This window comes from Oncorhynchus mykiss, chromosome 26 (genome assembly GCF_013265735.2).
Source record: "Oncorhynchus mykiss isolate Arlee chromosome 26, USDA_OmykA_1.1, whole genome shotgun sequence".
Classification (NCBI taxonomy): Eukaryota; Metazoa; Chordata; class Actinopteri; order Salmoniformes; family Salmonidae; genus Oncorhynchus; species Oncorhynchus mykiss.
In genome coordinates, this window is record NC_048590.1 from 22,763,491 (window position 1) to 22,789,352 (window position 25,862).

The 25,862-nt window shown below is 46.9% G+C and overlaps 1 protein-coding gene across 5 annotated transcripts in view; it reads left to right on the plus strand.

Annotated features, from left to right (window-relative positions):
* acsf3 (acyl-CoA synthetase family member 3) overlaps positions 1-24,803 on the plus strand; it is a 41,273-nt gene extending 16,470 nt beyond the window's left edge. For 2 of the 5 annotated variants that reach the window (XM_036963573.1, XM_036963574.1), the window contains exons 4-11: positions 3,808-3,962; positions 5,929-6,074; positions 8,836-8,919; positions 9,094-9,191; positions 9,364-9,490; positions 21,402-21,536; positions 21,761-21,872; positions 23,083-23,552. In XM_036963573.1, coding sequence (XP_036819468.1) covers positions 3,808-3,962; positions 5,929-6,074; positions 8,836-8,919; positions 9,094-9,191; positions 9,364-9,490; positions 21,402-21,536; positions 21,761-21,872; positions 23,083-23,260 — 1,035 coding nt within the window. In that variant the 3' untranslated portion in view covers positions 23,261-23,552. Of the gene's footprint in view, positions 1-3,807; positions 3,963-5,928; positions 6,075-8,835; positions 8,920-9,093; positions 9,192-9,363; positions 9,491-21,401; positions 21,537-21,760; positions 21,873-23,082; positions 23,553-24,088 lie in introns of those variants that run through there. The other 3 variants (XM_036963575.1, XM_036963576.1, XM_021586010.2) reach the window with 3 other exon arrangements.
* The last annotated feature ends 1,059 nt before the right edge of the window (positions 24,804-25,862 follow it).

Sequence of the window (25,862 nt, forward strand, 5' to 3'; positions counted from 1 at the left end):
CAAAACATATTGTATATTACTTTTTTGAAGTCAGTGCTGGGTGAGGTACAGTAGTGCTGGGTGAGGTACAGTAGTGCTGGGTGAGGTACAGTTGGCCATCAAGGCTTTTGAGGGAGAGCTAGTAGATCCACTTAAGCTACTTGACAGCTTGGTTAGCCTGATCAAGTCTGTGAGCAGCAGGGTGCTGAATCCACTGGCAAATGTTGATGTACTCAAAGGGCCAATAGATGGATACATCAGTCCCAATCCGTACCTTGGTTACCTTTTTGAGTCAAAGGCAGCTGAGCTCCACCTTGCGCCTGAGGATGAAAACAATGTCCAAAAGCGGCGAGTAGCCTTCACCATCTCCCTCACTAAGGAGTTTAGGGTGAGACTGCCGGACAACATCGAAGCATTGTGTAGCCGTCACCATCTCCCTCACTAAGGAGTTTAGGGTGAGACTGCCGGACAACATCGAAGCTTGTGTAGCCGTCACCATCTCCCTCACTAAGGAGTTTAGGGTGAGACTGCCGGACAACATCGAAGCATTGTGTAGCCGTCACCATCTCCCTCACTAAGGAGTTTAGGGTGAGACTGCCGGACAATATTGAAGCATTGCAGTACATGTCAGTTTTCAATGTGGAGGAAACTCTAAAGCACAATAAGAGCCCTGGAGAATAGCCAAGCTCCTTGGCTACTCCCCTACAGAGATAGACTAGATTGTCCAGCAATGGCGTTCCATCCATCTTAGTAAATGGAATGAGAAAAAAACACACTGGGCTTCTGGAGTGAGATTTGGAAGTTCAGGGATGCAGCTGATATCAACCCGTTTCAAGAACTTGCCATGGCTGCTGTGTCTGTGTTGTCATTGCCACACTCTAATTCTGAAGTCGAGAGAGTATTCAGCCAGATGAGTGTGGTAGAAAGCAAACTTAGAAATCGGATGTCCTTGCAGACCCTTAACTCTATCCTGTACATTCGATATGGACCGAAGCTGTCTGGTGAGGCTTGCTATGAGCACCAGCTGCCTGATAATGTTTTGCAGCTTTTTGGCACATCAGCTGCTTACTCATTTAAGTCAGCTCCCTCAGTTGCTGAACCTGCCATAGAGAGCCCTGACGAAAATGACGGTGGCCCACTCTTTCTGTGAGCCAGCACATCCTGTGTGTGTATGGAGGGGGTCTGAAAAAAAAAACAATTAACCTGAATTAGGGCCAGATTAGTTAACCTAATTTTCTCACATTGCCATTGACAGTTTTTTTCTATTGTCTCTTTTTGGTCCATTTAGATTGTTAATGTAGATTTTATACAAAAAAATGTAAAAAATGTTATGGTTAAAAATGTTCATGTTTTACTGTGACTTGTTGTAGGCTCCTAAGCGGACCATAAGGTTAAAAACCAAACCAATTAAATAAAATAAAAAATAAAATAAAATAAAAAAAACTAAGTAACTCCGCCAGAGTGTCTCTTTTGGATCACTTTTGCCGGTCCCAAGCCCGGATAAACGAGGAGGGTTGGAATAGTGACATTAAAAAAAACAATAATCGACAGAAGAAAGTTCATTTGTAGTTCTAAACGTATTTAGGGTGTTTTTAACTCACTTTTTATATCTCCCACGACATTATTCCTCTCTCCTACAGTGTCCATCACAATTATATGCACATGGCCAATTATGCAAATTAGGTGAAAATGTTATTTAGTGACTTTTAGGACAGCCAATAGCTACTTTCCTTACTGAGGAGTTGGCAACACTGCGGGCTGACACAGACCAATTATGGTCCGACAGGCTATGAGGAGGCTCGCGGCAGGTAGCCTAGTGGTTAGAGCGTTGGACTAGTAACCAGAAGGTTGCAAGATCAAATCCCTGAGCTGACAAGGTAAAAATCTGTCATTCTGCTCCTGAACAAGGCAGTTAACTCAATGTTCCTAGGCCGTCATTGAAAATAAGAATTTGTTCATAACTGACTAAATAAAGGTAAAACATATATTTTTTTAAATGCCATAGACATTAAGGTTGACTCTCTCAGGCAGGATTAAAAGGATTACATCGACCATGATCCTTTGCTAGTTATGGTCACTTTAACCATGATTCTTAGCGATTTTTTGGGGGGTGCCATTCAGCCTCATTCAGCAATATGGCACGCTTCAAATACTTCCGGCTTCGTGTGCCATTGGGAGATTTCCATAGGAATACGTGGATGACGTCAGTGCTAGCATTATCTACTGGTTGTAATGTCAGTGGGCTCCAGCCATGAGTACAGTAGGAGAGATAACAGAACATACCAGGACTGGAATCATGGACCAGAGGCCAGGAGAGCAGAGGACTTGAGGTTAATGGCTGAGAGTTCATGATCCATCCTCACACAACTGAACTGACTGCAGCATTATGTGGTGGTGGTGGTGGTGGAGAAAAGGTATTGACTACAGGGCTAGTAGAGAGTAGCTGGGTGCTGCTGGGTTAAGGGCTGTTTGGGATGCAGGCTGCAGCCGAGGGTCTCCAACATACACTCCCCCAGGTGGAGGGCAGCTCTTTGACGGACATAAATTGGCTTTTCCCCCCTCCTGAGTGGCTGCTGGGGGAAGCGCTCCACTGCGCTTGATCGACACGGCCCAGAATGCCCAGAACAGACACAGGAAATAATATTCCCCTCTGAACCCCGCTATCTAGTCTGTCCGTGTGTGCGCGTGGTTGTGGATGTGTGTGGCTGAGCAGATAGATAAAGTTTTGTGAGTTTGTGTGAATAGATGGGTCTCTGTGGGATAGTCCACACTTCTGCCTGTTTATTTAGTACATCATTTTTAAACCTTCATCTATTTTGATATTGCAATATTTAGAGCTTGATGAAGGGAAGAGGAGCGACGAAGCAGGTAAGTTGAGAAGGGGGAGAAAGCTTAAGGGAGTACGAAGTAGAAGAGGGTGAGTTAAGAGGACAGGGAGGAGGGGAAGTTGAGAAATTGGTGGCAGATGAGGAGGGAATCTGTGTTGGGGGGTGATGGAGTGAGGGACAGACAGAGGAAGACTGATAAGAGTAGGGGCAGTGAAGCAGGAAATTATGAAATGGAGAGAGTGAGAGTGTGTGAGAGAGGGAGGGAGAATGAGGAAGAATGAGGGAGGAGGTTCTAGGAGGGAGAGACGTGCACATGCCTCCCAAGGGGGACAGAGCCAAGGAGAATCTGTCGTTCACCTTCAATTAATTCACACTGTCCTCCCACTGTGTGTTGGGGGTGCAGCCAGGCGTGCCGGGGGTGTGTATGAGGGACTCGTAATATCTGTGTGTATGTGTTTGTATGTGTGCATACTGTGTAAGTAGCTTTGTCTTTGCGTGAGTGTATGCGAGGCGCTTATGTATAAATGTGTAGCCATGTATCAGTTATTCTCTGTTTATGTGCATCCGTCTCTCTGTACGACTGAGAAAGAGGAGGAGGAGGGCGACTGCCCCTGGGCTCCTTCACAAATGCTCTTGGAACACATTTGTAAAAAAAATATAGATAAAAATACATGTAAAAGGTATTTTTAAAAGGCAAACGTGACTGACCTCAATAACATTCCTGTTGAATTCCTCTCTAAGAAGCTGTTAGACTGACCTTTGCCGATCCTGTCAACATTTTTGTAATAAACTCGCCTGTTGACAGTTTTCATCTTTAGCCAGGCCCTCGCCTCGCTCTTCATTCACTGTAAATAATGTACACACAATACCATGGCACCCTATCCATCTGCTTTACATTTAGTGATCTGGATGTGATGGTTTTGTTGGCATTAATATGGGGTGGCTAATCCATCTACGCACAATGTAAGAGACTGTTTCTGACTCCCTCCCTGTCCCTCAGGTATGGGAGGTCCTGCTCAGCTCCAAGGCTCCTATGGTGAATGTGTTCATGGCTGTTCCAACCATCTACTCCAAGCTGATCCAGCACTATGAGCAGCACTTCACCCAGCCACGCGTCCAGGACTTTGTCAGGGCTGCCTGCAAGGAGAGAATCAGGTGACAAGAACCTTGTAGTCTACTTATACTAGTGTCAATACCACAGGAAAGGAGTAGATCTCCATCAGTAGCAGTATCATAATATTCATATAAGTGGACGAATAACTTTAACAAGCTCATTGCTTATCTATTGTGATGAAATGGCATACTTACAAGACATCTTCAGAGCGAATGGGTTCTCATGAATCTGGACAGTGGTTTCTCATTCCGTCAGAGAGTGAAGCGATAGTTTGAAGGGGAAGGGATATGTGTCAGAGATCAAAGGGATGGGTTTTTAAAAAGAGACGGGGCTTTGTAGTGAGATGTGACAGACGCTTTCTCCAAATGTACCAGGGCTTATGCTCGAGAGAGTGAAGAAAGCAGTGGGACGCGGTAGATGGAATAGAGTTACAAACTCTATATAAAGCCTAGCACTTATGTTACCTCAACCTAAAGTTGCAAAGCTACCGGTAATTTACCAAAGTGACCTGAATCGTCTGTGATTTCGGTAATTAACAGAACATTTAAGGTAACTTTGATCATGTATAGTTGAATAACTTTTTTAAATATTTTTTTTTATGTTCATATAAAGTATACATGTTTTTATGCTTCTAGCAGATAGACCATTTGGTTCAAGAGAAAATGGCCTAATTAATGAAACAATGGCATTGTTTTTAATGAACTCTGCAACTCTTGAATTGCCACCAGTTTGGGCGCCAAAACATTTACAATGTTTATTGTAAATAAACATAGTAAAATAAATAAATATTCCTGCTGAAACACCCCTCTGATTTGGCCTTGATTTTCGATAAGAAATGCAGCGGCACTGACTGAAACAAGCCAAACAAGGGTTGGGTGTGGTTTAATGGAGGTGTCTTTGTGTGTTTGCAGGTGACAAGTGTTTGTACATTCACTCTGCCAAAACAGTACACAGTTGCAGTCACTCACCTTTCTAGATAACTTGAAACAGTCAAACCAGGTCTTGAAGTCGCCTAGGTTAACTTGTACTAGACAACTTCTTTCTCCAATTAGCTTCAGCCGGCTGGTGTGCGACCGTGGCAAAGTAGGTTTGACATTGGATAGCCTATCTGTGGGGCTAGTTAGGGACCTTAAAATAAATTATACAATGTGAGTAGGACAAAATTATCATGTTGCACATGAAATGCTTTCAATATTGTATATGAATTTCTACAATTTAAAGTTGGTTTGAGGTTTTGTCATTTTAAAATATTGTCCAATGTACATTGTGTAATTTACTGATGGTCCTTCACTAGCCCCATAGGGAACGTCAAACCAAATTGGCCATGGACATTATGATTGGGTAACGTGCAGCTGCTCTCCGAATGAATGATTACTTGCGTGCTGTGGGCATTTGGGCAAGATTAAAATAAACCTAAGGAAAACTGGTATAGTAGCCTTCATTCCGTGACATTTATCCCATCATCTCGCAAATCTCTGTTTTGGATGAGACTGACTTTATGACCAAAATTATCCTATTTACACTTTGTAATCAATCTTGACACTGGAAATATGTTTCTGACTCATCAATGCCACTTGGCTGTTTTCAAAGCGTTTAAGACTAATGGCTTTTTCATTTAAAAAAAAATAGGCCGCCAGATGGGGAATTCTGGGAAAAAGATTTACAGCTTTGTCAAATGTTTGTTGTTGAAAATCATCTTATTTGTTTATTTGACATTTGATAAGGCCACACAGAGGGCCAGAGATCATTAGACACCTGTAATGATCTGAAGTACTCTAAAAGGCCACTAGATGTCATCTTGTAAAATTCACCCAAAAACTTGAAAGTCGCCAACATTCTGGTAGTTGACTAGTAAACGTAGAAAGTTTACAGTAATATACCCTCCCTTTGCAACCCTACGCCAACCTGAAGCTACTCCAGTCAATGCTAAGGGCATTGAAAAGAGATGGCTTCATCAGAGCCTGGGGCTTTACTGAGTGTGACCCAGACTGGCCCCTCTGTCCCCAGGCTGATGGTGTCTGGCTCGTCCGCCCTGCCCCAGCCCACCCTGCTACGCTGGGAGGAGATCACAGGACACACCCTGTTGGAGCGCTACGGCATGACAGAGATAGGCATGGCCCTGTCCAACCCCCTGAAGGGTCCTCGCATCCCAGGTACACACACACACACACACACACACACACACACACCATTGACCACCACCATTTTCCTTTGTACAGTGATGTCATAACCTCACACACATCCAGAAACTGTATGACAGTGAGACTGTCTTTAATTAATATTACAACATGCCGACAGGCTCTGTTGGAGCGCTGTCTTTTTGCCCTGTCTGACAGTTGTCTCAGTTGTCTGAGGAACATGGTGTTGATCAGACTATTTCTGTCTGGTTTACCTATGTTCTTATTCCAGGTGGTTTAGTATCAAAGCTCTATGCTGTTGTTGTTTCTGGTTCCATCCTCAGGTGACTGGAGGGTTGTGTTCCTTTCTTCAGTCTTTCCATTCCCCTTCTTGTCTTTTGAGTGGAGGATCTTCAAAGCAGCGGTATGACAAGGCAGGCTAATTTGACTGTCTGTAGCCCAGCTAATGCGGTCTCTGTTGTTGTGAGCGCCTGTTTGAAATAAAGAGGCAGGCTCTATTTAATCCTGGGAGGTGGTTATTAAGACCAGCTCTGAGACGCTGCGGTCGCATCGACGTCTTTCCAGCAGCAGTCTATGAGACGCTTGTGGAAGAGCGCATGTGATGCCGTCGCCTTTTTAAAGTAGGTTAAACAAATCAATAACAACCACAGAGCTCTCAGAAAAGAACACTCTTCCTCCACGGCACGCCGCCCCTTCAAAACAACTGTCAACTGTTAACCAATCAAATAGTGTTTTATTATGAATGTATTTATGACAATCTATTGAAGACATGTATTGTTATTTTATGAGTGAGTATACACACAGTTGTGTAATAATACAAGAATAATGGTCATATTTGTATCGTGTTGGTGGTTGTAATTTGATTCATGTTTGGCTTCACACTGAGGAGCAGGCTATACCCTAAAGCTATCTCTCTCTTAAGCTATTCATCTCCATCTCATTTGTATTTTTTCTTTCATCCTGTTCCCCCCCCCCCCCCCTTATTTTGTTTCCCCCCTCTAACACCAGCCCTGGCAGGAGACACATGTCCCCTTTCAGCAGAATGACTTTGCACATCTCAACCTCCACCCTTTCACTTCACACCCTTTCCCCCCTCCCCCTTCTCTCCTCTCCCCTCTCCATCCCACTTTCTCCCTTCCCTGTGCTTTGTGTTTAGGGGAGGTTGTGGGGAGGTTGTTGGGGGGTTTGAGCAGCAGTGCTCCAGCAGGGCACCAGGGGGCGCAGGGCTGTCAGCTCCCCAGGGCAGTCCAGAGAGAGCACAGTGTGAAGGAAGGCTGCTGAATTATGCATGGGGAAGGCAGGCGTGGAGCTGCACCGCACACAGCTCTCTGCTCCTCTCCCTTCCTCCATCCTCTCCTTTTCCTCCTCCTCTCTGCCTGGCTGGTCTCATTTGAAAACTCTAGCTGGCAGGATGTGTGTGTGTGGCTGGCTGGCTGGCTGGTTGGCATGGCTGATGCTGCAGTCGTAATTAGAGGTTCAGATGGGCTCACTGATGGAGCCTTGTTAATGGGCCTCTGTGCAGTCAGGGGAGCCATTGTGTTTCTGACAGGGCTGTCGCCACAGGGCCGGCTACATTCCACTACACACACACATACACACACACACAATTTACACACACACACACACACACACACACACACACACACACACACACACACACACTCCTACTGTATATCTGTAAAGCTATATTAATTCAACTCTGCTTTAATAGGCGTGAAGAAAAGGGCAGTAATGAGGACGTCATATAATAAGATGTTATCTTATTCCTAATACCACTGGAATGTTGTTGTTGTTATTGTTTGAATTGATTATTTTTGAGGGCTGCTGTTGGGCGTATCATTTCATTAGTCATTTCCAGCTGTCACTCAACGACCTTATGTCCCGCTCAGTGCTGTCCTCATTCCCCTGCATGGTTAGTAATTGTTCCCTGTGTGGAATGTGGGTAGAACACGGCTCTGTAATATTCCTGTCTTCTATTTAGAGTTTCTAGTCACTCGTTTAGCCCTTGCCCCCTTTTTGTAATTCCCCTCCAGTCTTTCTGTTCTGCCTGTAGCCTTTGAAGTGGCAGTCAATCTCAATTCTCAGTAAAGTAACGGTGACCTGAATGTTACATGGCTCCAAAATATGTCTGGCCACCCTCCTGAATGGAGAGGAAAATGCGAGGGAGACAGGGAGGGGAAGAGAGAGAGAGATTGCTCGGGCTCAAGTATAAATGGATTTTGGTTAGTTTTGTGATTGAGGAGAGAAAGCTCTTTTTATCACCCCCGTCGTTGGCAGCTTTCTGCTGTGTTTGGAAGGTGAGGAGGAATGAGGACACGCTGACGATTACCCAGCACACTGGGAAACAACCCCGGGAGAAAAACTAAAAGACAGGGACCGAGATGGACGTCATCCTGTTACACAAAAACAACTCAAATGAAGGGGACGGTGGCAGGAGGGATAGGACAGGAAGTGACTTTCGAGAGAAGACAGAGATAAACTAGGCTGGTCTGGTTTTGAAACAATGGGAAGATAGTTTGTATCTCTGTGTTTCTCGCTCTGCTGATGAAGTGGAAATGGAGTGTGTTTGATTGGCATTGCCAATCAGGGCTAAAGTTGATTAGATAAATTTGAAGCAGGGAGTTATTTTGTAATTATGGCCTGTCTGCCCTGTTCTTTATTGGGAGAGCAGTGGCCTGTGAAATGACATGGCCCACAGTGTCACACAGAGAGCAGGCTGCACAAAGGTTTCCTTCTCTTTTGACGGTGGCAGTCATTAGAGCTTATCTCTCTATAGGTCACACAGACAGAAGGAGAAAATGCCTCAGGAGAGGGGAATGTGTGTGCATTCATATGTGTTGGTGGTCACATGTAGGAGAAGGATTGTCATTTAATCACTATATTTTTATTTGTATTTGTCGATGCAAATATTTTGGGGGTGAAAATGGTTTTATTTACAACCATTAGCATTAATTGTGATAGTGTAATTAGTTCCATTTTGTATACATGATGTGAGTATTTACCGTTGTTTGTGTGTATGTGTGTGTGTGTGTAGGTGCAGTCGGTGTCCCTCTTCCAGGAGTGGAGGTTCGCATTGTCATGACGAACGCAACCAGCACCACCATCGCCGAGGGCAACAGCAGAGAAACTCAGGTATTCAGCAGTCCGAAACACTCACATCCAGAGATACAATAGGACTCCCAGATTCTGTGGAAAAATATCTGTCTAAAGAGTGTATTCATGTTGTTAAAAAACATATACAGTTAGCATGTCCAGGACCCTGTCTGTCTTAGCCACCCACTGTAGTGTGTGTGTCTGTCTTTAGGTGCGTCCAGGGTTGGAGGGGAAGGAGGGGGAGCTGATGGTGCGAGGAGACCAGGTCTTCACAGAGTACTGGAACAAACCAGAGGCCACCAGGGAGTCTTTCACTGAGGACGGCTGGTTCAAAACGGGTACAGTACACGGTCTGTCAGGAACACACTGTCATCTCATGATTTATTGACTGGTAGCAGCTAAACAGGCTCATAACTTGAGACTAGTGAATGTTTCACATGACCACCAGGTCTGTGGTGGCTGGGGTTCACCATGTTCTCTCTACTTCGCCAATTACACCCAGAACACTGGATGAGGCACGTTGTCAGAACTATGTTTGTCATGACCTCTCTTTCTCCAGGAGCTGTATTTAAACATTTAGGAAGAAGGCGTCTCGCTCCCCTTCAGTGACTGGCTTGTGATAAATGGAGGATGTGTGTTTTTGGTGCTGGGAGGCATTTCTTCTCTCTAAGTGGTTGTGACTCCTCTGTGGGTTGGGGAGAGGAAGAGCAGAGCTGTCAGTGGTGCAGAGGCCGACTAGGCCCTCTCTGGCCCAGTGCATTCCCCCAAGGAGCCCCGCTTTAGTAGAGGGCTACAGGGAGAGAGGAGCTGCTCAGAGAGAGAGAGGGAGATGGTCAGGGATAAAGGATGGAGAGAAGTGGGCAGGAAAGAGTGGAGGAGGTACAGATGGAGAGGGAGCTGCAGGGGGAGAGAGGGAGAGAATCAGGGAGAGCTGGCAGGGAGGAAGGAGAGGGGGCTGCAGGGGCAGAGAGGGAGAGAGTCAGGGAGAGCTGGCAGGAAGGAAGGAGAGGGGGCTGCAGGGGCAGAGAGGGAGAGAGTCAGGGAGAGTTGGCAGGAAGGAAGGAGAGGGGGCTGCAGGGGCAGAGAGGGAGAGAGTCAGGGAGAGCTGGCAGGGTGGAGTGGGTTTAATTGGCTTTTAGGGCTGGAAGGACAGAGTTCCAGTGCGCCGCACGCTGCTGTCACACTCCATTAGGCCCACTGGCCAGATAATGAGAGCCAGCACAATCAGCTCCCAGCAGACAAACCAGCCAGCCAGTCAGTCCCATAGCCAGCCACTGCTACTGCCAAGCACCCTGCCTGCTTGCCCCACCCGCCTGACTGCCTGCTCCATCCTACATACAAATGCACATACACACAGTCACACTCACCATCACCTCAGGCAGCCTGCTTGCCATGGCGACCCTGCATCCACCAGCTCCAAAAGCAGCTATATCCTCACTACCAGCCGAGGTTGGTGGGACAAGCTATAGGAGGACAGGCTCATTGTAATGGCTGGACTGGAATTCATGGAACGGAGTCAAACATATGTTGGATTTGTTTGGTACCGTTTCATTTATTCCATTCCAGCCATTACAATGAGCCTGTCCTCCTATAGCTTGTCCCAGCAGCCTCCTCTGCTCACTACAGCACTACTTTACCTTTACTTTGACATACCTTATATGCCCAAGCCTATTCACTATATTCTGCAGCGCCCCCCCCCCCCCCCCCCCCCCTTGACACTGGAGGTGTTAGGAGTGTCAGATCTGATGTCACCTCATCTGAAGGCTTGTGGCCAGTTCGTATAGTTGAATAGGGAGGCTGGAGAATGTGCGCGGAGGGCCTTACTGTAATGATCAACTCATGACACAGTGTCAGTTTTCACAGTGCTATTCCCTGTCCAGTGCCTGGTTCTTTGTTTGTCACTGTGTGTGATCTTGGCTCTGTTGGTAGGCAGGGTGAAAAGGTGTGAGTTTCAAGACGAGTACTACTTACACTCTCCCTCACTTCCACCGACTTCCTCTCACACTCATACCCTTTTCACCCTCACACCTGCTCCCCCTCTTACACTCTCCGCCTGCTCACGTCTCCATCTAACACTCCTCCCTCTCTCCCTCCCTCGCTCCCTTTCTTTACCCTCACCTGAACTAGCTGTCTGTCTCTCACCATCTCCATTTTTAACCCTCTCATCTTCCTATTGGATTTTTTATTTTTTAAATTTGACTAGGCAAGTCAGTTAAGAACAAATTCTTATTTACAATGGCGGCCTACACTGGCCAAACCCAGACGACGCTGGACCAATTGTGCGCCGCCCTATGGGACTCCCAATCACGGCCGGTTGTGATACAGCCTGGATTTGAACCAGGGTGTCTGTAGTAGAGGTTGACCGATTAATCGGAATGGCTGATTAATTAGGGCCGATTTTTCTTAACAATCGGAAATCAGAGGACGCAAGATTTGCAGATTTTTTTTTACCTTTATAAATACCTTTATTTAACTAGGCAAGTCCGTTAAGAACACATTCTTATTTTCAATGATGGCCTAGGAACGGTGGGTTAACTGCCTTGTTCAGGGGCAGAACGACAGATTTTTCACCTTGTCAGCTCGGGGGATCTAATCTTGCAACCTCACAGTTTACAATCTTACAACTAGTCCAACGCAATAACGACCTGCCTCTCTCTCGTTGCACTCCACAAGGAGACTGCCTGTTACGCAAATGCAGTAAGCCAAGGTAAGTTGCTAGCTAGCATTGAACTTATAAAAAACAATCAATCATAATCACTAGTTAACTACACATGGTTGATGATATTACTAGATATTATCTAGCGTGTCCTGTGTTGCATATAATGTGACTGAGCATACAAGTATCTAAGTATCTGACTGAGCGGTTTTAGGCAGAAGCAGGCGGGTAAACATTCATTCAAACAGCACTTTCGTGCGTTTTGCCAGCAGCTCTTCGTTGTGCGTCAAGCATTGCGCTGTTTATGACTTCAAGCCTATCAACTCCCGAGATGAGGCTGGTGTAACCAAAGTGAAATGGCTAGCTAGTTAGCGCACGCTAATAGCGTTTCAAACGTCACTCGCTCTGAGCCTTCTAGTAGTTGTTCCCCTTGCTCTGCATGGGTAACACTGCTTCGAGGGTGGCTGTTGTCGTTGTGTTGCTGGTTCGAGCTCAGGGAGGAGCGAGGAGAGGGACGGAAGCTATACTGTTACACTGGCAATACTAAAGTGCCTATAAGAACATCCAATAGTCAAAGGTTAATGAAATACAAATGGTATAGAGCGAAATAGTCCTATAATTCCTATAATAACTACAACCTAAAACTTACCTGGGAATATTGAAGACTCATGTTAAAAAACCACCAGCTTTCATATGTTCTCATGTTCTGAGCAAGGAACTGAAACGTTAGCTTTCTTACATAGCACATATTGCACTTTTACTTTCTTCTCCAACACTTTGTTTTTGCATTATTTAAACCACGTTTCATTATTTAATTGAGGCTAAATTGATTTTATTGATGTATTATATTAAGTTAAAATAAGTGTTCATTCAGTATTGTTGTAATTGTCATTATTACAAATAAATATCGGCCGATTAATCGGTATTAGCTTTTTTGGTCCTCCAATAATCGGTATCGGTATCGGCGTTGAAAAATCAGAATCGGTCCTCTAGTCTGTTGTGATGCCTCTAGCACGGAGATGCAGTGCCTTAGACCGCTGCGGCACTCGAGATTTTATCCTGTGTGCTCACCCTTTACCATACACACAGACTCCCTCAGAGAGAGAGGGGTAAGGAGAGAGGACGCAAGAGGACGAGGGAGATGAAGAGAAAAGAACAGGGAGAGCCAAGAGCTCAACATGGTTTCTGTTTGCCTGGCGGTCTCTTTAATTGGGTAAGTGTGGCCCTGCTACAGCCTGACTGGCACCTCTATGGATAAGCTGTCACCCTGTTGAGCGCTCACTTTGCGCCCATCTCCACACCACGTTTGTTCCCATTGATTTTCCTCACTTCTCTTTGTGTCAACTCACTCGCTCGGCCTCTCTTCTCTCCTCCAATCTGCCCTGCTTTTAAACGTACTCCTCAGTAGCTCCCTTTCAGCTGTCTGTGTCTGCTAGATAACCTACCAGGGAGGGGGACAGAGTGTGTGTCAGTCTCCTTAACTGGCCAGGGGCTCCAGGCCACCTATTGAGCAGATCATTCTGGTTTAGAGTTACTGACTGTTTGACTGGGTTCTACCATGCCAATGGCCTCCCAAGTATACAGCACTAATGATGAGCCAGTCTCTGGACATGAAACCTGCCTCCACATCCCTCTATCAGGATCTTAACATCATTTCAACCTCGGGACAACCATGGTGACACACAAGCACCCAGACGGTGTGAGGAACGCTGCCAAGGCCTAACGCCATCATGAATTCATAACCAATGTTGTGGATGGATCGTTATCTTCGACTCCCTCCATAAAATATTGACTGTGGTCAGATTTCTTCTGCCTCTGGTGTTTGTGTGCAGGCTGCCTGCCTGTGTGGTTAGGCTCTAACGAATAAGGTTTTTCCATTGTGCCAGTGCAGACCTTAAGACTGTCCCTCGTAAACAAGACCATTCATGTTATTAGCCGTAGCGCTGCGGAGATAGAAATGGAAAGGGGGAGAGGTAGAGGAAGAAAGAGGGAAAGACTGGGAGAAGTGGGGATCAGCTGGTCTCCAGCACTCTAGCAGGACAGCTGACTCTTTTTCCCCGGGAATGGATTATACGCTGAAAAACAATAAATAATTATACCTATCAATAAATAAAGATGACTGGGAGGGAAAGCATTAGCAATTTTCCAAATGCTGCGTGCACATACCTATGAATAATGGAGGGGTGCTAAAAAGTTGCCAGTTCTCAGGTAAGCACTGTTTGGGGACTGCACATTAGCCTTGCTGTGCTCATAATAACAGGCAGGCTTGGATGTTGGTGTGCAGGCCACTGAAGGGAGTGGGGAGAATGCTAACTAGGGTGAGTGGAGAGGAGTGGAGCTCATCTCAGGGCAGAGAGGAGAGCAGAACCTCTCTGCACAGAGCTTCAGAGTATCTGTAGTGAAGAATGGGAGAAAGTATAAATACAGGTGTGCCAAGCTTGTAGCGTCATTCCCAAGAAGACCCAAGGTTGTAATCGCTGCCAAAGGTGCTACAACAAAGTACTGAGTGAAGGGTCTGAATACTTATGTACATGTTTTTTTTTTGTGTGTATCTAAAAAAAAACAGTTTTTGCTTTGTCATTATGGGGTTGATGAACGGTAAAAACGATTTAATCCATTTTTAAATAAGGCTGTAACGTATCAAAATGTGTAAAAAGTCCTTTCCTCATGCACTGTAGATACTGTATATTTGATTTGTTTTATGATACTTGGAGTATATATAATATAATCAAAAATAGTATTGCAATACTCTCGTGTCATTTTTTAAAACATTTTTTACGATCACTAGTCTGTGGGCCGTTGATTTTGTGTGTAGTTTGTTCTGTGGCCGGATTTTGCATTCAATCTGCAAATATTTTTTACATTTGTGTGTGTGTGCTCAGTGCATGTTAGGTTTTAAAGTTTTGTCAGTCTTAACCTCTCAGCTGAGGTGAAACTAGTGTCTGCAGGACAGTCAGCAGCCTTATTTTCCAGGCAGGCAGCCATCACTAGTGATTTAAGCATTCCTCCATTGCTCCCAGCAGTGTTCTTTACCTCCCTCTCCCTTCCTCCCACCCCTCCCCTCCCACCCTCCCCAATGTCACATTTCACCTCCGGTCACAACGCGGCACCCCGCCAATGTCACATTCCCCTCACGGCTCTACCACCCAGCCTCCCCTTGTTCCATTTCCCCTATGGTAAGGCTACACTTCCATTCCAATGAAATGTTCCAATCAAGGTGTTGACATGTGGAGCAGGATATGTGGTAAACCACCAGTTCTACATTGAAATGCTATAAACATTATGTGTGCCCCAAGAAGAAACAAAGACAGCCCACATTAGATTTATTGACCTACTCTACTTTTGTCTTGGCATTGATTTTCTCTTTTTAGCGGAAAGACTGATAGATAAATAGTGAATATTTTCTGAGCTGGCTGTCAACTGTAGACATGCTGTGGCTGATGGCAGATGGAAGGGGATGGAGGGACCTCTGTGCTGTTCTGCTAGAGTTGGCCATGAGATGAGAGGAGAGGAGGTATAGGTAGGATGGAAGGAACAGGCTGTAAGTATTTTTAGACTCACTGATAAGGCAGGAAAATGCCTACAGTACATTGATTGGCATACCAGCATTACCGCTACAGTGTAGGCAGTGTGCTGCCATGTTGATCTCTGCTATGTCTTGGCATAAATGGCTACTTTTTAGATTCTAGGGAGCTACTGCACCGGCTCTGTGTGTCAAACATGGTGAACAGTTCCATGCAAACTGTAGTCAAGTAGTTAGTGTAAGTACACGCCAGATCTCCCGGGAGAGGTTATCAATAGTAAAAGTTTGCTCGCTATCTCGCCAAGACGATAATCAACCGCGAGCAACGTAGTCAGGAACATTAACATAAAGCAATTCTCTCCCTTTAATTGCATTGTACTATACAAATGAGATCACTCATCCGAGTGCCAAGCCGCTTTCTTGTACGATATTAATTACGCAAAAAAAAGGAGCTGTGACAAAAGTTAAGGATGATAAATAACATCAGAGCTGGTGATTTTTGTCGGCGGTTGTCTGTTATTCATCCTCATTAGCTGTTCCATTTAGCCGCCTGGGTTTTAATGTTGGCATTAATATTAATGTCTCCCTGCTTTGTGTTGACTGTTGTTCTTAAAGAGTGAACAGAGTAGCAGACCCCCCCCCATTCATCCAGCTCCGATAAGGCCTTCTCCTCTTTTTAATTTTTTTATTTTTTTTACCCCTTTTTCTGCCCAATTTCGTGGTATCCAATTGTTGTAGTAGCTACTATCTTGTCTCATCGCTACAACTCCCGTACGGGTTCGGGAGAGACTGAAAGTAATGTTGAAAGTCATGCGTCCTCCGATACACAACCCAACCTAGCCACACTGCTTCTTAACACAGCGCGCATCCAACCCGGAAGCCAGCCGCACCAATGTGCCGGAGGAAACACTGTGTACCTGGCAACCTTGGCTAGTGCGCACTGCGCCCGGCCCGCCACAGGAGTCGCTGGTGCGCGATGAGACAAGGACATCCCTACCGACCAAGCCCTCCCTAACCCGGACGACGCTAGGCCAATTGTGCGTCGCCCCATGGACCTCCCGGTCGCGGCCGGTTACGACAGAGCCTGGGCGCGAACCCAGAGTCTCTGATGGCACAGCTGGCGCTGCAGTACAGTGCCCTTAACCACTGCGCCACCCGGGAGGCCCGAGGCCTTCTCCTCTTGCTGTGATGCTGGATGTTCTCACTGAGAACATGGCTACTGGCTTATCTGCATCACTGCGTTACTTAGTTAGTTGATGGCGTCTTGTGTGAGGTGAAAATGCTGACTGACTGATACAGGACCAACTTGATGTCTTTAAACTTGCAACTGGCACAGAAAATGTACCACGTGTTCCATGTGTCTCTCTCTTAACACCTAGAGCAGCGGCGCCTGGAGTTGACAGGAAGTGTGTGTGACGCTGAGCGTGGCCTTTGTCATTTGTCTCACTCTGCCCTTTCTAGAGTCCCCCCCTCACCAAAACCTCCCACAGTGTAACCTTACCACTGAGTGTGCCCAGAGCACCCAAAGACAAGTGTTAGTGTATGTTTGTGCCTCTGCGTTTTTTGTTTTGGCTTTGGGCGGTGCTGACTGTCACTTCCCTGCCTTTTCCCTGTCTGACTTCCAGCCTGGCTTGAGATCATGGTGGCAGGCAGGGGGAGACAGACACTGGCAAGGTGCTGAGAGGAGAAAGGAGAGGAGACATGTCACTGCAGACCAGGAGACTTTTTCTGCGCCCCATCTTCTATTCTATTCCACGTTTTTTAATTTCTTCCGTGCCATCCATCGTTTTTTCCCCCATGCCTACGAAGGAGATGAAAGCCCGGCGCAAGTAGGCTTCTTATCGATTATCGTTTTAATCGTCCATATCTCCACTCCTCCTCCGCTTGTCCTCCACAACAGTACAGAGACTGAGACTGGGATGTCAAATCACAAGTATTCTTCAGTGTGTCCAAAAGCCGTCCATTTTTATCAGTGTCTTCTCCAATCACTATTCCCACTGGTCCCTCATTCCAAACAGGCGCTGTTTCTCTCTCCTTATTTTCCCGTTCCTCAAAGATATAAGGTCACAACAGCCATCGTCAAGTGAGCACCAAGTGTGTCAAAGTCAGCTGAAGAGTGTTTGACTGTACTGAATGTTAGTAATGTGTCTGTCTGCTGTGTTGTGTAGTCCCCTTTCCCCTCAGACATCATGGAGCCGTAAAGAAGGGTGAAGTGAAAAGCTTTGCATATATTCCCCTCCAACCCCATGGCATCCCACTTATCTGTAGTCATGTAAAACATGTTCTCATTCTACTTTCTATTTACATGAGAACGGGGCTACACGCCTGTGACTAAATTATTCCTGGCTTTTGGGGTTTTCTTCCTTAAAACCGAAGGGAAGGAAGGGGAAACTGTAAATACACTATTACTGATGTTAACACCCATCCAGTTCCTCTGCTCCCCCCCTCCTCCCCCAATCCTCCTCTCCTCCCCCGTTGCCCCGGTCTATCAGTGCAGAGCAGTGGTCTGTGAAGAAATTCCCAATATCTAAATTTACACACTGTATCAATCTTGTTTAATAGACTGGAAAGCTTATTGCTCCGGCGTGGAGCCGGGAGAGAGGGCAGCGGTGATAAATTGCGGCGTCCCTGCGACAGCCGCCCGTGATGTATAATGAAATATTTATGATTTATCCCGGCTAATAAACTGAAATGAAGTGCGTGATGTATGGGAACAGATGGGCCCTCTATTGATGCTGTGCTCGGTGGAGGCAGGGAGGAGAGAGAGAGAGAGAGAGAGAGAGAGAGAGAGAGGAGGGCAGGCAATGGGAGAGGAAGAGACACTGTATGAAGGAGGGGGGAGGGGAGAGAGAGAGCAAGAGGAGAGAGAGAGAAAGGGGAGATGGAGAGGAGGGGGTGGAGGAGTCGCAGTACTGAAAGAGGAGCGTGCTGAAAGAGGCAGGATGGATAGAGGGATGTAGAGGAGTTGAGAGGATAGATGAATGTATTTTGGGAGGTTGAGATGATTAAGTGCGCGAGTGATAGAGAGGAGATGAGACTGTAACTAAACTGGTTTTGATTTATGCTTAAGTCTTTATCTAGTATTTCCTTACCTTGATACCATATACAAGTGTGTACTATGCATATGATAATGTACACTGACATAAGTTATAGAATGTAGAGGTGACTAAATCGTCTGGTAGAAGTGAGACTGAATAGAAGGTAATGTCGTAGTTCTCTTCTCCTGATGCTGTATCTCTAATGAAGGAGGGGTGACCTTGAGACAGAGAGAGGCTGGGTGACCCTGAGACAGAGAGAGGCTGGGTGACCTTGTGGATGTGTCAACAGCTGCACCTTCCACAATGTCCTCTACCAGTCACCACCCACCAGCCCTGGGCCAGGCCCTGTTCTCCAGCACCTGCTTAACCCCCCCCCCCCACCACCAAAACACCTACACCTCTCACATACCCCAATACACCCCCACACCTCTCACATACCCCAATACACCCCCACACCTCTCACATACCCCAATACACCCCGACATCTCTCACATACACCCCAATACACCGCTACACCTCTCACATACCCCAATACACCCCCACACCTCTCACATATCCCAATACACCCTGACATCTCTCACATACACCCCAATACACCCCCACACCTCTCACATATCCCAATACACCCCGACATCTCTCATATACACCCCAATACACCGCTACACCTCTCACATACACCGCTACACCTCTCACATACCCCAATAAACCCACACACCTCTCACACGGCCCAATACACCTCTCACATACACCCCACACCTCTCACACACCCCAATATACCCCCACACCTCTCACACACCCCAATACACCCCTACACCTCTCACATACACCCCCACACCTTTCACATACACCCCCACACCTCTCACACACGCCCACACCTCTTACACACCCCAATACACCCCCACACCTCACACACCCCAATATACCCCCACACCTCTCACACACCCCAATACACCCCAATATACCCCCACACCTCTCGCATACCCCATTACACCCCCACACCTCTCACATACACCCCAATACACCCCACATCTCTCACATACACAGCTACACTTCTCACACACCCCAATACACCCCACATCTCTCACATACACAGCTACACTTCTCACACACCCCAATACACCCCCACACCTCTCACATACACCCCCACACCTCTCACACACCCCAATATACCCCCACACCTTTCACATACACCCCCACACCTCTCACACACCCAAATACACCCCCACACCTCTCACACACCCACACACCTCTCACACACCCTAAAATACCCACACACCTCACACACCCCAATACTCCCCCACACCTCTCACACACCCCAATACACCCCCACACCTCTCACATACACCCCCACACCTCTCACACACCCCAATACACCCACACACCTCACACACCCCAATACACCCCCACACCTCTCACACACCCCAATACACCCCCACACCTCTCACACACCCCAATACACCCCACACCTCTCACACACCCCAATACACCCCACACCTCTCACACACCCCAATACACCCTAATACACACCCACACCTCTCACACCCCCCAATACACCCACACCTCTCACACCCCCCAATACACCCCTACACCTCTCACACCCCCCAATACACCCCTACACCTCTCACACACCCCAATACACCCCTACACCTCTCACACACCCCAATACACCCCTACACCTCTCACATACCCCAATACACCCCCACACCTCTCACACAGCCTTCATTTCCCTCTCCCTGCCTCAGCTGGGGACTCTGTAATGATCCACCAGAACTCTCGCCTTCTCTCCACACCTCCCCCTCGCCTCATCTCAGTCCCACACTCATCCTCCACAATGACCCACTTCCCCTCCTCATCGCCCCAGCTGAGCCCTCACACTCAATAACCAGCCCCTTATCACACTCAATAACAGCCCCTTATCACACCCAATAACCAGCCCCTTATCACACTCAATAACAGCCCCTTATCACACCCAATAACCAGCCCCTTATCACACCCAATAACCAGCCCCTTATCACACTCAATAACAGCCCCTTATCACACCCAATAACCAGCCCCTTATCACACCCAATAACCAGCCCCGTATCACACTCAATAACCAGCTCCCACACTTCACACACACACACATAAACTCCCCCTTCCACACACCACTCCCAAACAGGCACACACACACACCCCTCTAGTACTCCCCCGTGGTCACACCAGTAGGTGTCTATCATGGCTCTTCTGTCTGACGTCACAGTATGCCAGTCAGTCAGTGTTCCTCTCCTCAGCCTCTCTCTGAGCCCTGGCTGGTAGGTGTGGCGTTTCCACTGAGAGAAAGTGTTATCTAGCGATGAGGTGTCAGGTGGCCTGGATGTCAGCCAGCTCCCAGATATGGTCCACGGATGTTTGTGTTTTCCTATATTATATAGGCTGCTGTTTTTACAGTGCCACAGAGACGGCCCGGCACACCTGAGTCTTGGCGTTGTGCAGCTAATCAGTGGTGGGCATGGGGGAGGTAATTAAGGGGAACTCCAGCTGAGCTTCTCGCTCTCTCTCTCTCTCTCTCCTCTCAGCTATTTGCCCAAGAGATAGAGGCAAAGCAGGTTGAATGCATCAGCAGCCTATGTGTGTAGCATCCAGTATATTGCCATTCACCTGCTGATTGATGGAGCTCTCAGTCTCAGCTGTTCTGCTGTGGTCTGTGGACTGTGGACTGTTTACTGTGGTTCCTCTGAGTCTCTGACACACTAATGAAGCAGGCCTGTGTTGTGGTACTGTGACTCTATGAAACACTGAGCAGGCCTTCTTCACTATGCCACCCACCCTCTCTCCCTCCTCCACACACAAGCCTGTGTTACACACACAATATGCCAAGTCATGTGACAACCCGGTGGGAGTAGGGGTTGAATGATGGAGTGTGTGTTTTTCCATGCGTGGTAGATGTGCATACCTATGATAGACGAGGACTGTTAAGCAATTTTTGTTTTTGTTTTGCTGTGTTTCTCCTACGTTGAAGCCCAGTCTCCCTGTGCTTGTATGGTGTCCTGCAGGGGACACAGCGGTCTATAAGAATGGAGTGTACTGGATCATGGGCCGCACCTCGGTGGACATCATAAAGAGTGGAGGCTATAAGATCAGTGCTCTGGAGGTGGAGCGACACCTGCTAGCCCACCCTGATATCACAGGTAAACACCCCCTCCATTGGCTCCTTTATGGTGCTTTTCCACTGCAGGGACTTACACCGGCGCTTGGCCTGAAGACTCAGGCTTTTGTGTTCCCATGGTTGGCACCATTAGACTGGTTGGGTTTAAACAACATTCATCATTTTACTCGTTATATTACACTAGCTTTCAGGATGTATCTTATTTCTGGGTATTATGCTGATGTGTGGTGACCCTTGACCTCTCAGATGTGGCTGTGATTGGTGCTCGGGACGCCACCTGGGGACAGAAGGTGACAGCGGTGGTGCAGCTGAAGAGGGGGCGGAGCATGACACTGTCAGAGCTGAAGACCTGGGCCAGGTAACAGGCAACACGAAGGACATTAATGTCACACTAGTTTTATAGCACCATAAAGCAGCGTTATTAAAACCATTTATAAACACTATAACTCCCAATAACTGTAGAAGTATTTATTTCAAAACCATTCATTGTACCACGTCCATAACGGTGCTTATACATTGTAGATCCACTGAATTACAGACGAGTGCCAGACCAAATTCTAATAGATATTCCATTTATTGGTATGTCTGCTAGCTAGCTGTGCTTTGTCATGCTGCTCCATTCCATCAAACATTTGGTGTTCATGGTTCTGTGGCTTTACTCATTGGGAACATGCGACAAACCTTAAATTGTGTGATTTTGAAAATAGAATTGCGTCCTCCGCATTTATTGAAATAGAGGAAGACTTCACTGCTCAGTCCCCCGGGGAGTCATCCAGACCTGTTTATAGTAACTGCTGCTGAAGCCTCAAAATCAATAGCAATCTAACTACTGGAGAGACAGAGAGAGAGAGAGAGAGAGAGAGAGACCACTCTCATTTAACTGAAGGGGCCATGGGCAGATGTGGACTTATGAAGGGAGCTGAGGAGAGAATAGAGAGAGAGGGAGGATGAGGAAATGAGGGATTTTGATGGAGGACTGTCTGTCTGGCAGGCAAGCCGTTGCTGTTTCGGTTTTGGCTTCTTTTTTTCTCTAAATGTCACTGTGGTTTATTTTGCCCCCCAACACTGGCAGAAGACACATGTCCTTTTCTGTGGAGTGGCTTAGGGCATCTCTCTCTCTCTCTCTCTCTCTCTCTCTCTCTCTCTCCCTCTCTCTCTCTCTCTCTCTCTCTCCTTGTGCCCCCCCTCTTTCACTCGCTGTCTGTATTCTTTATTTTTGTCTCTCTCTCTCTCTTTGTCTCTCTCTCTCTCTCTGTCTCTCTCTCTATGTCTCTCTCTCTCTCTCTGTCTCTCTCTCTCTCTCTCTCTCCTTGTGCCCCCCCCTCTTTCACTCGCTGTCTGTATTCTTTCTTTTTGTCTCCCTCTCCGTCTCTCTCCCTCCATCTGTCTTTGTCTTTCTCTCTATCACTCTCTGCCCACCCCGTGTGTGTGTGTTCGTGTGTGTGTGCTGTGGGCTCCATATGGTGTGGGGGTGTGCAGGCCCTACTGCTGTGCCCTGCTGGTCCTGCATGGTGGATTAGCAGCGCTGCCTGTCTGCCAATGACCCTGCCCCCCCCCCCCACCCACAGGTGCTGCCTGCGGACGCGCAAGAACAGGGCCAAGGCAGGGCCGGCCAGGGTGAAGGAGATGGAGAGGATGAACAGAAAGGGGGGGGGGCAAAAAAGTGCATGGATGCTCACTCCTCAGTGCCCCGGCTTCAGCTGTCACCCTGTATCTCTGTCAATCGCTGTGTTCCTCACTGGCTAGTGCAGACACACACAAACACTAACACACACATACATACACAACAGGCAGAGCTTCCAAGAGATGGGTGTGTGAACAAGCCCCATTAGACAGACACACACACATATATAGTTGTGTGACACGGTCATGAAGTCATATGTATAGCGAGTAATGCAGAGAAAGAGAGACAGACCCATCTGCTGCGAGGGACAGAAGTATGATTTATTGATTGACTATTCTCTGTCTATCGCCACAACACAGCCATTAGATAATAAAAACGCTTCAGGCTTCACGGCTCGACATAACAACCATGCATTCAAAATGGCAGACATTTAATTAGCTCAGCCTTGTGTTTTTGCCTTGACTATTTTGTTTTTATTTCATGCTGATTACATTGTTTTGTATTAACCAAATAGGAAATGTCTTGAAGCAGTCTGGGGGATATTACCGTGGGAGAGAGACGCTCTAGTGCGTATGAAGGACGTTCTCTTATCTCTCAAACTGACTGCAACACCAGAGGCTCAGCCTTTGTTCCACTGTAATTGTTATTGTGTGTACGCTCAAGTAGTGTCTCGTGGCTTTGTGCCTGTGTGTGCCTGCCTGTGTGTGCCTGCCTGTGTGTGCGTGCCTGTGTGTTAAGCAGTAGAAGAGTTAATATGTGTATGCCTTTATATGTGTTTCAGTCTGTGTGTTAATTGTCATGTGTGTTGTTTCAGTCCTGTGTGTTATTTGTCATGTGTGGTGTTTCAGTCCTGTGTGTTAATTGTCATGTGTGGTGTTTCAGTCCTATGTGTTATTTGTCATGTGTGGTGTTTCAGTCCTGTGTGTTAATTGTCATGTGTGGTGTTTCAGAGAGCACATGGCTCCATACACCATCCCTACAGGCCTGGTCCTTGTGGAGGAGATGCCAAGGAACCAGATGGGGAAGGTCAACAAGAAGGACCTACTCAAGCACTTCTTCCCCAGCTAACTAGTAGAGAAGCCTGCACCTCCTTCACGGCCCACCTCCTCCACGACACCTCCCTCCAGCAGGAGCAGAGACCCTCCTCATACTACAGTAAACCATCGAGATGAGCTCCAAGTGACTGACTCACCAGACAGTGGTCTGGGGAAGAATGAAGAGACCTCATTGAGGATCCCACTAACTACACCACTGACCCCACTCAGCTCTGAGTTACCGTAGGACTGTTCACTGCTGGGCCTGGAGGCACTGAGCTCAACAGTGCTGTCTTACACGTGATTAAACTACTGTGGAGATATATTTAGTTTGGCTGCTATGACAGAGAACTGATTTAATACGATAAGGCTGCGGTGCCTTCTTTAAAGACTGAGTGCTGCGATCATTAGCATGACTGGGGATCATGGCATGAATAATTATGCCAACACACAAGTACATTAAGAAACCGTGAAAATGATAAGAGCAGCAAGAGATCCTTGACATTATACACAGAAGAAGAGAGGGGAGTACAGTGCATTCTTAAATTGCTTATAATTACAATCCAGATGGATACCCTTGAATTGGCAATGAAGTTTATTTTAATGTAATAAAATGGATGATGTATGGAAAGGCCGTTTTTGGTGTTTGGTTTATTGATTGCAGCCTTGCTTAATATTCAGCTACTGTGTAAGGGGTGACATATCGAGTGTGTGTGCAGGTAGGTGTGTGCAGCTGTGGTTACACAGGTGTGATGAGAGCCTAGAGGCAGAGAGGAAGGGGTCTAGATAGAGAAGTGTCCCACAGCTGGGAATCCTCCACCCTCCTCCCTCTCTTCTCCATTATCCGCCTCTCTCTTCATCTCTCCTACAGGCTACTGTGAGAGATAGTGACTATGCCATTCATTGTTTGCCACCGTCATCATGGGTCAAGAACGGATAACTTGAGCATTCCCTCTTAGCAGAATGGTGACATTTCTACACTGAGTAAAAATATAAACGCATCACGTAAAGTGTTGGTCCCATGTTTCATGAGCTAAAATATCTCAGAAATGTTCCATATGCACAAAAATGTCTCAAATGTTGTGTGTAAATTTGGTTGCATCCCTGTTAGTGAGCATTTCTCCTTTGCCAAGATAATCCATCCACCTGACAGGTGTGGCATATCAAGAAGCTGATTAAACAGCATGATCATTACACATGTGCACCTTGTGCTGGGGACAATAAAAGGCCAGTCTAAAATGTGCAGTTTTGTCACACAACACAAGTTTTGAGGACGCATGCATTTGGCATGCTCACTGCAGGAAAGTCCACCAGAGCTGTTGCCAGAGTACTTAATGTTCTTTTCTCTACCATAAGCTGCCTCCAAGGTCATTTTAGAGAATTTGGCAGCACGTCCAATTGGCCTCACAACCGCAGACCACATAACCACTCCAGCTCAGGACCTCCACACCCGGCTTCGAAACCTGCGGGATCGTCTGAGACCAGCCACCCAGACAGCTGATGAAACTGTGGGTTTGCACAACCAAAGATTTTCTGCAAACTGTCAGAAACCGTCTCAGGGAAGCTCATCTGCGTGCTCTTCGTCCTCACCAGGGTCTTGACCGACTTCAGTGGGCAAATGCTCATCTACGATGGTCACTGGCACGCTGGAGAAGTGTGCTCTTCAGGGATGAATCCTGGTCTCGACTGT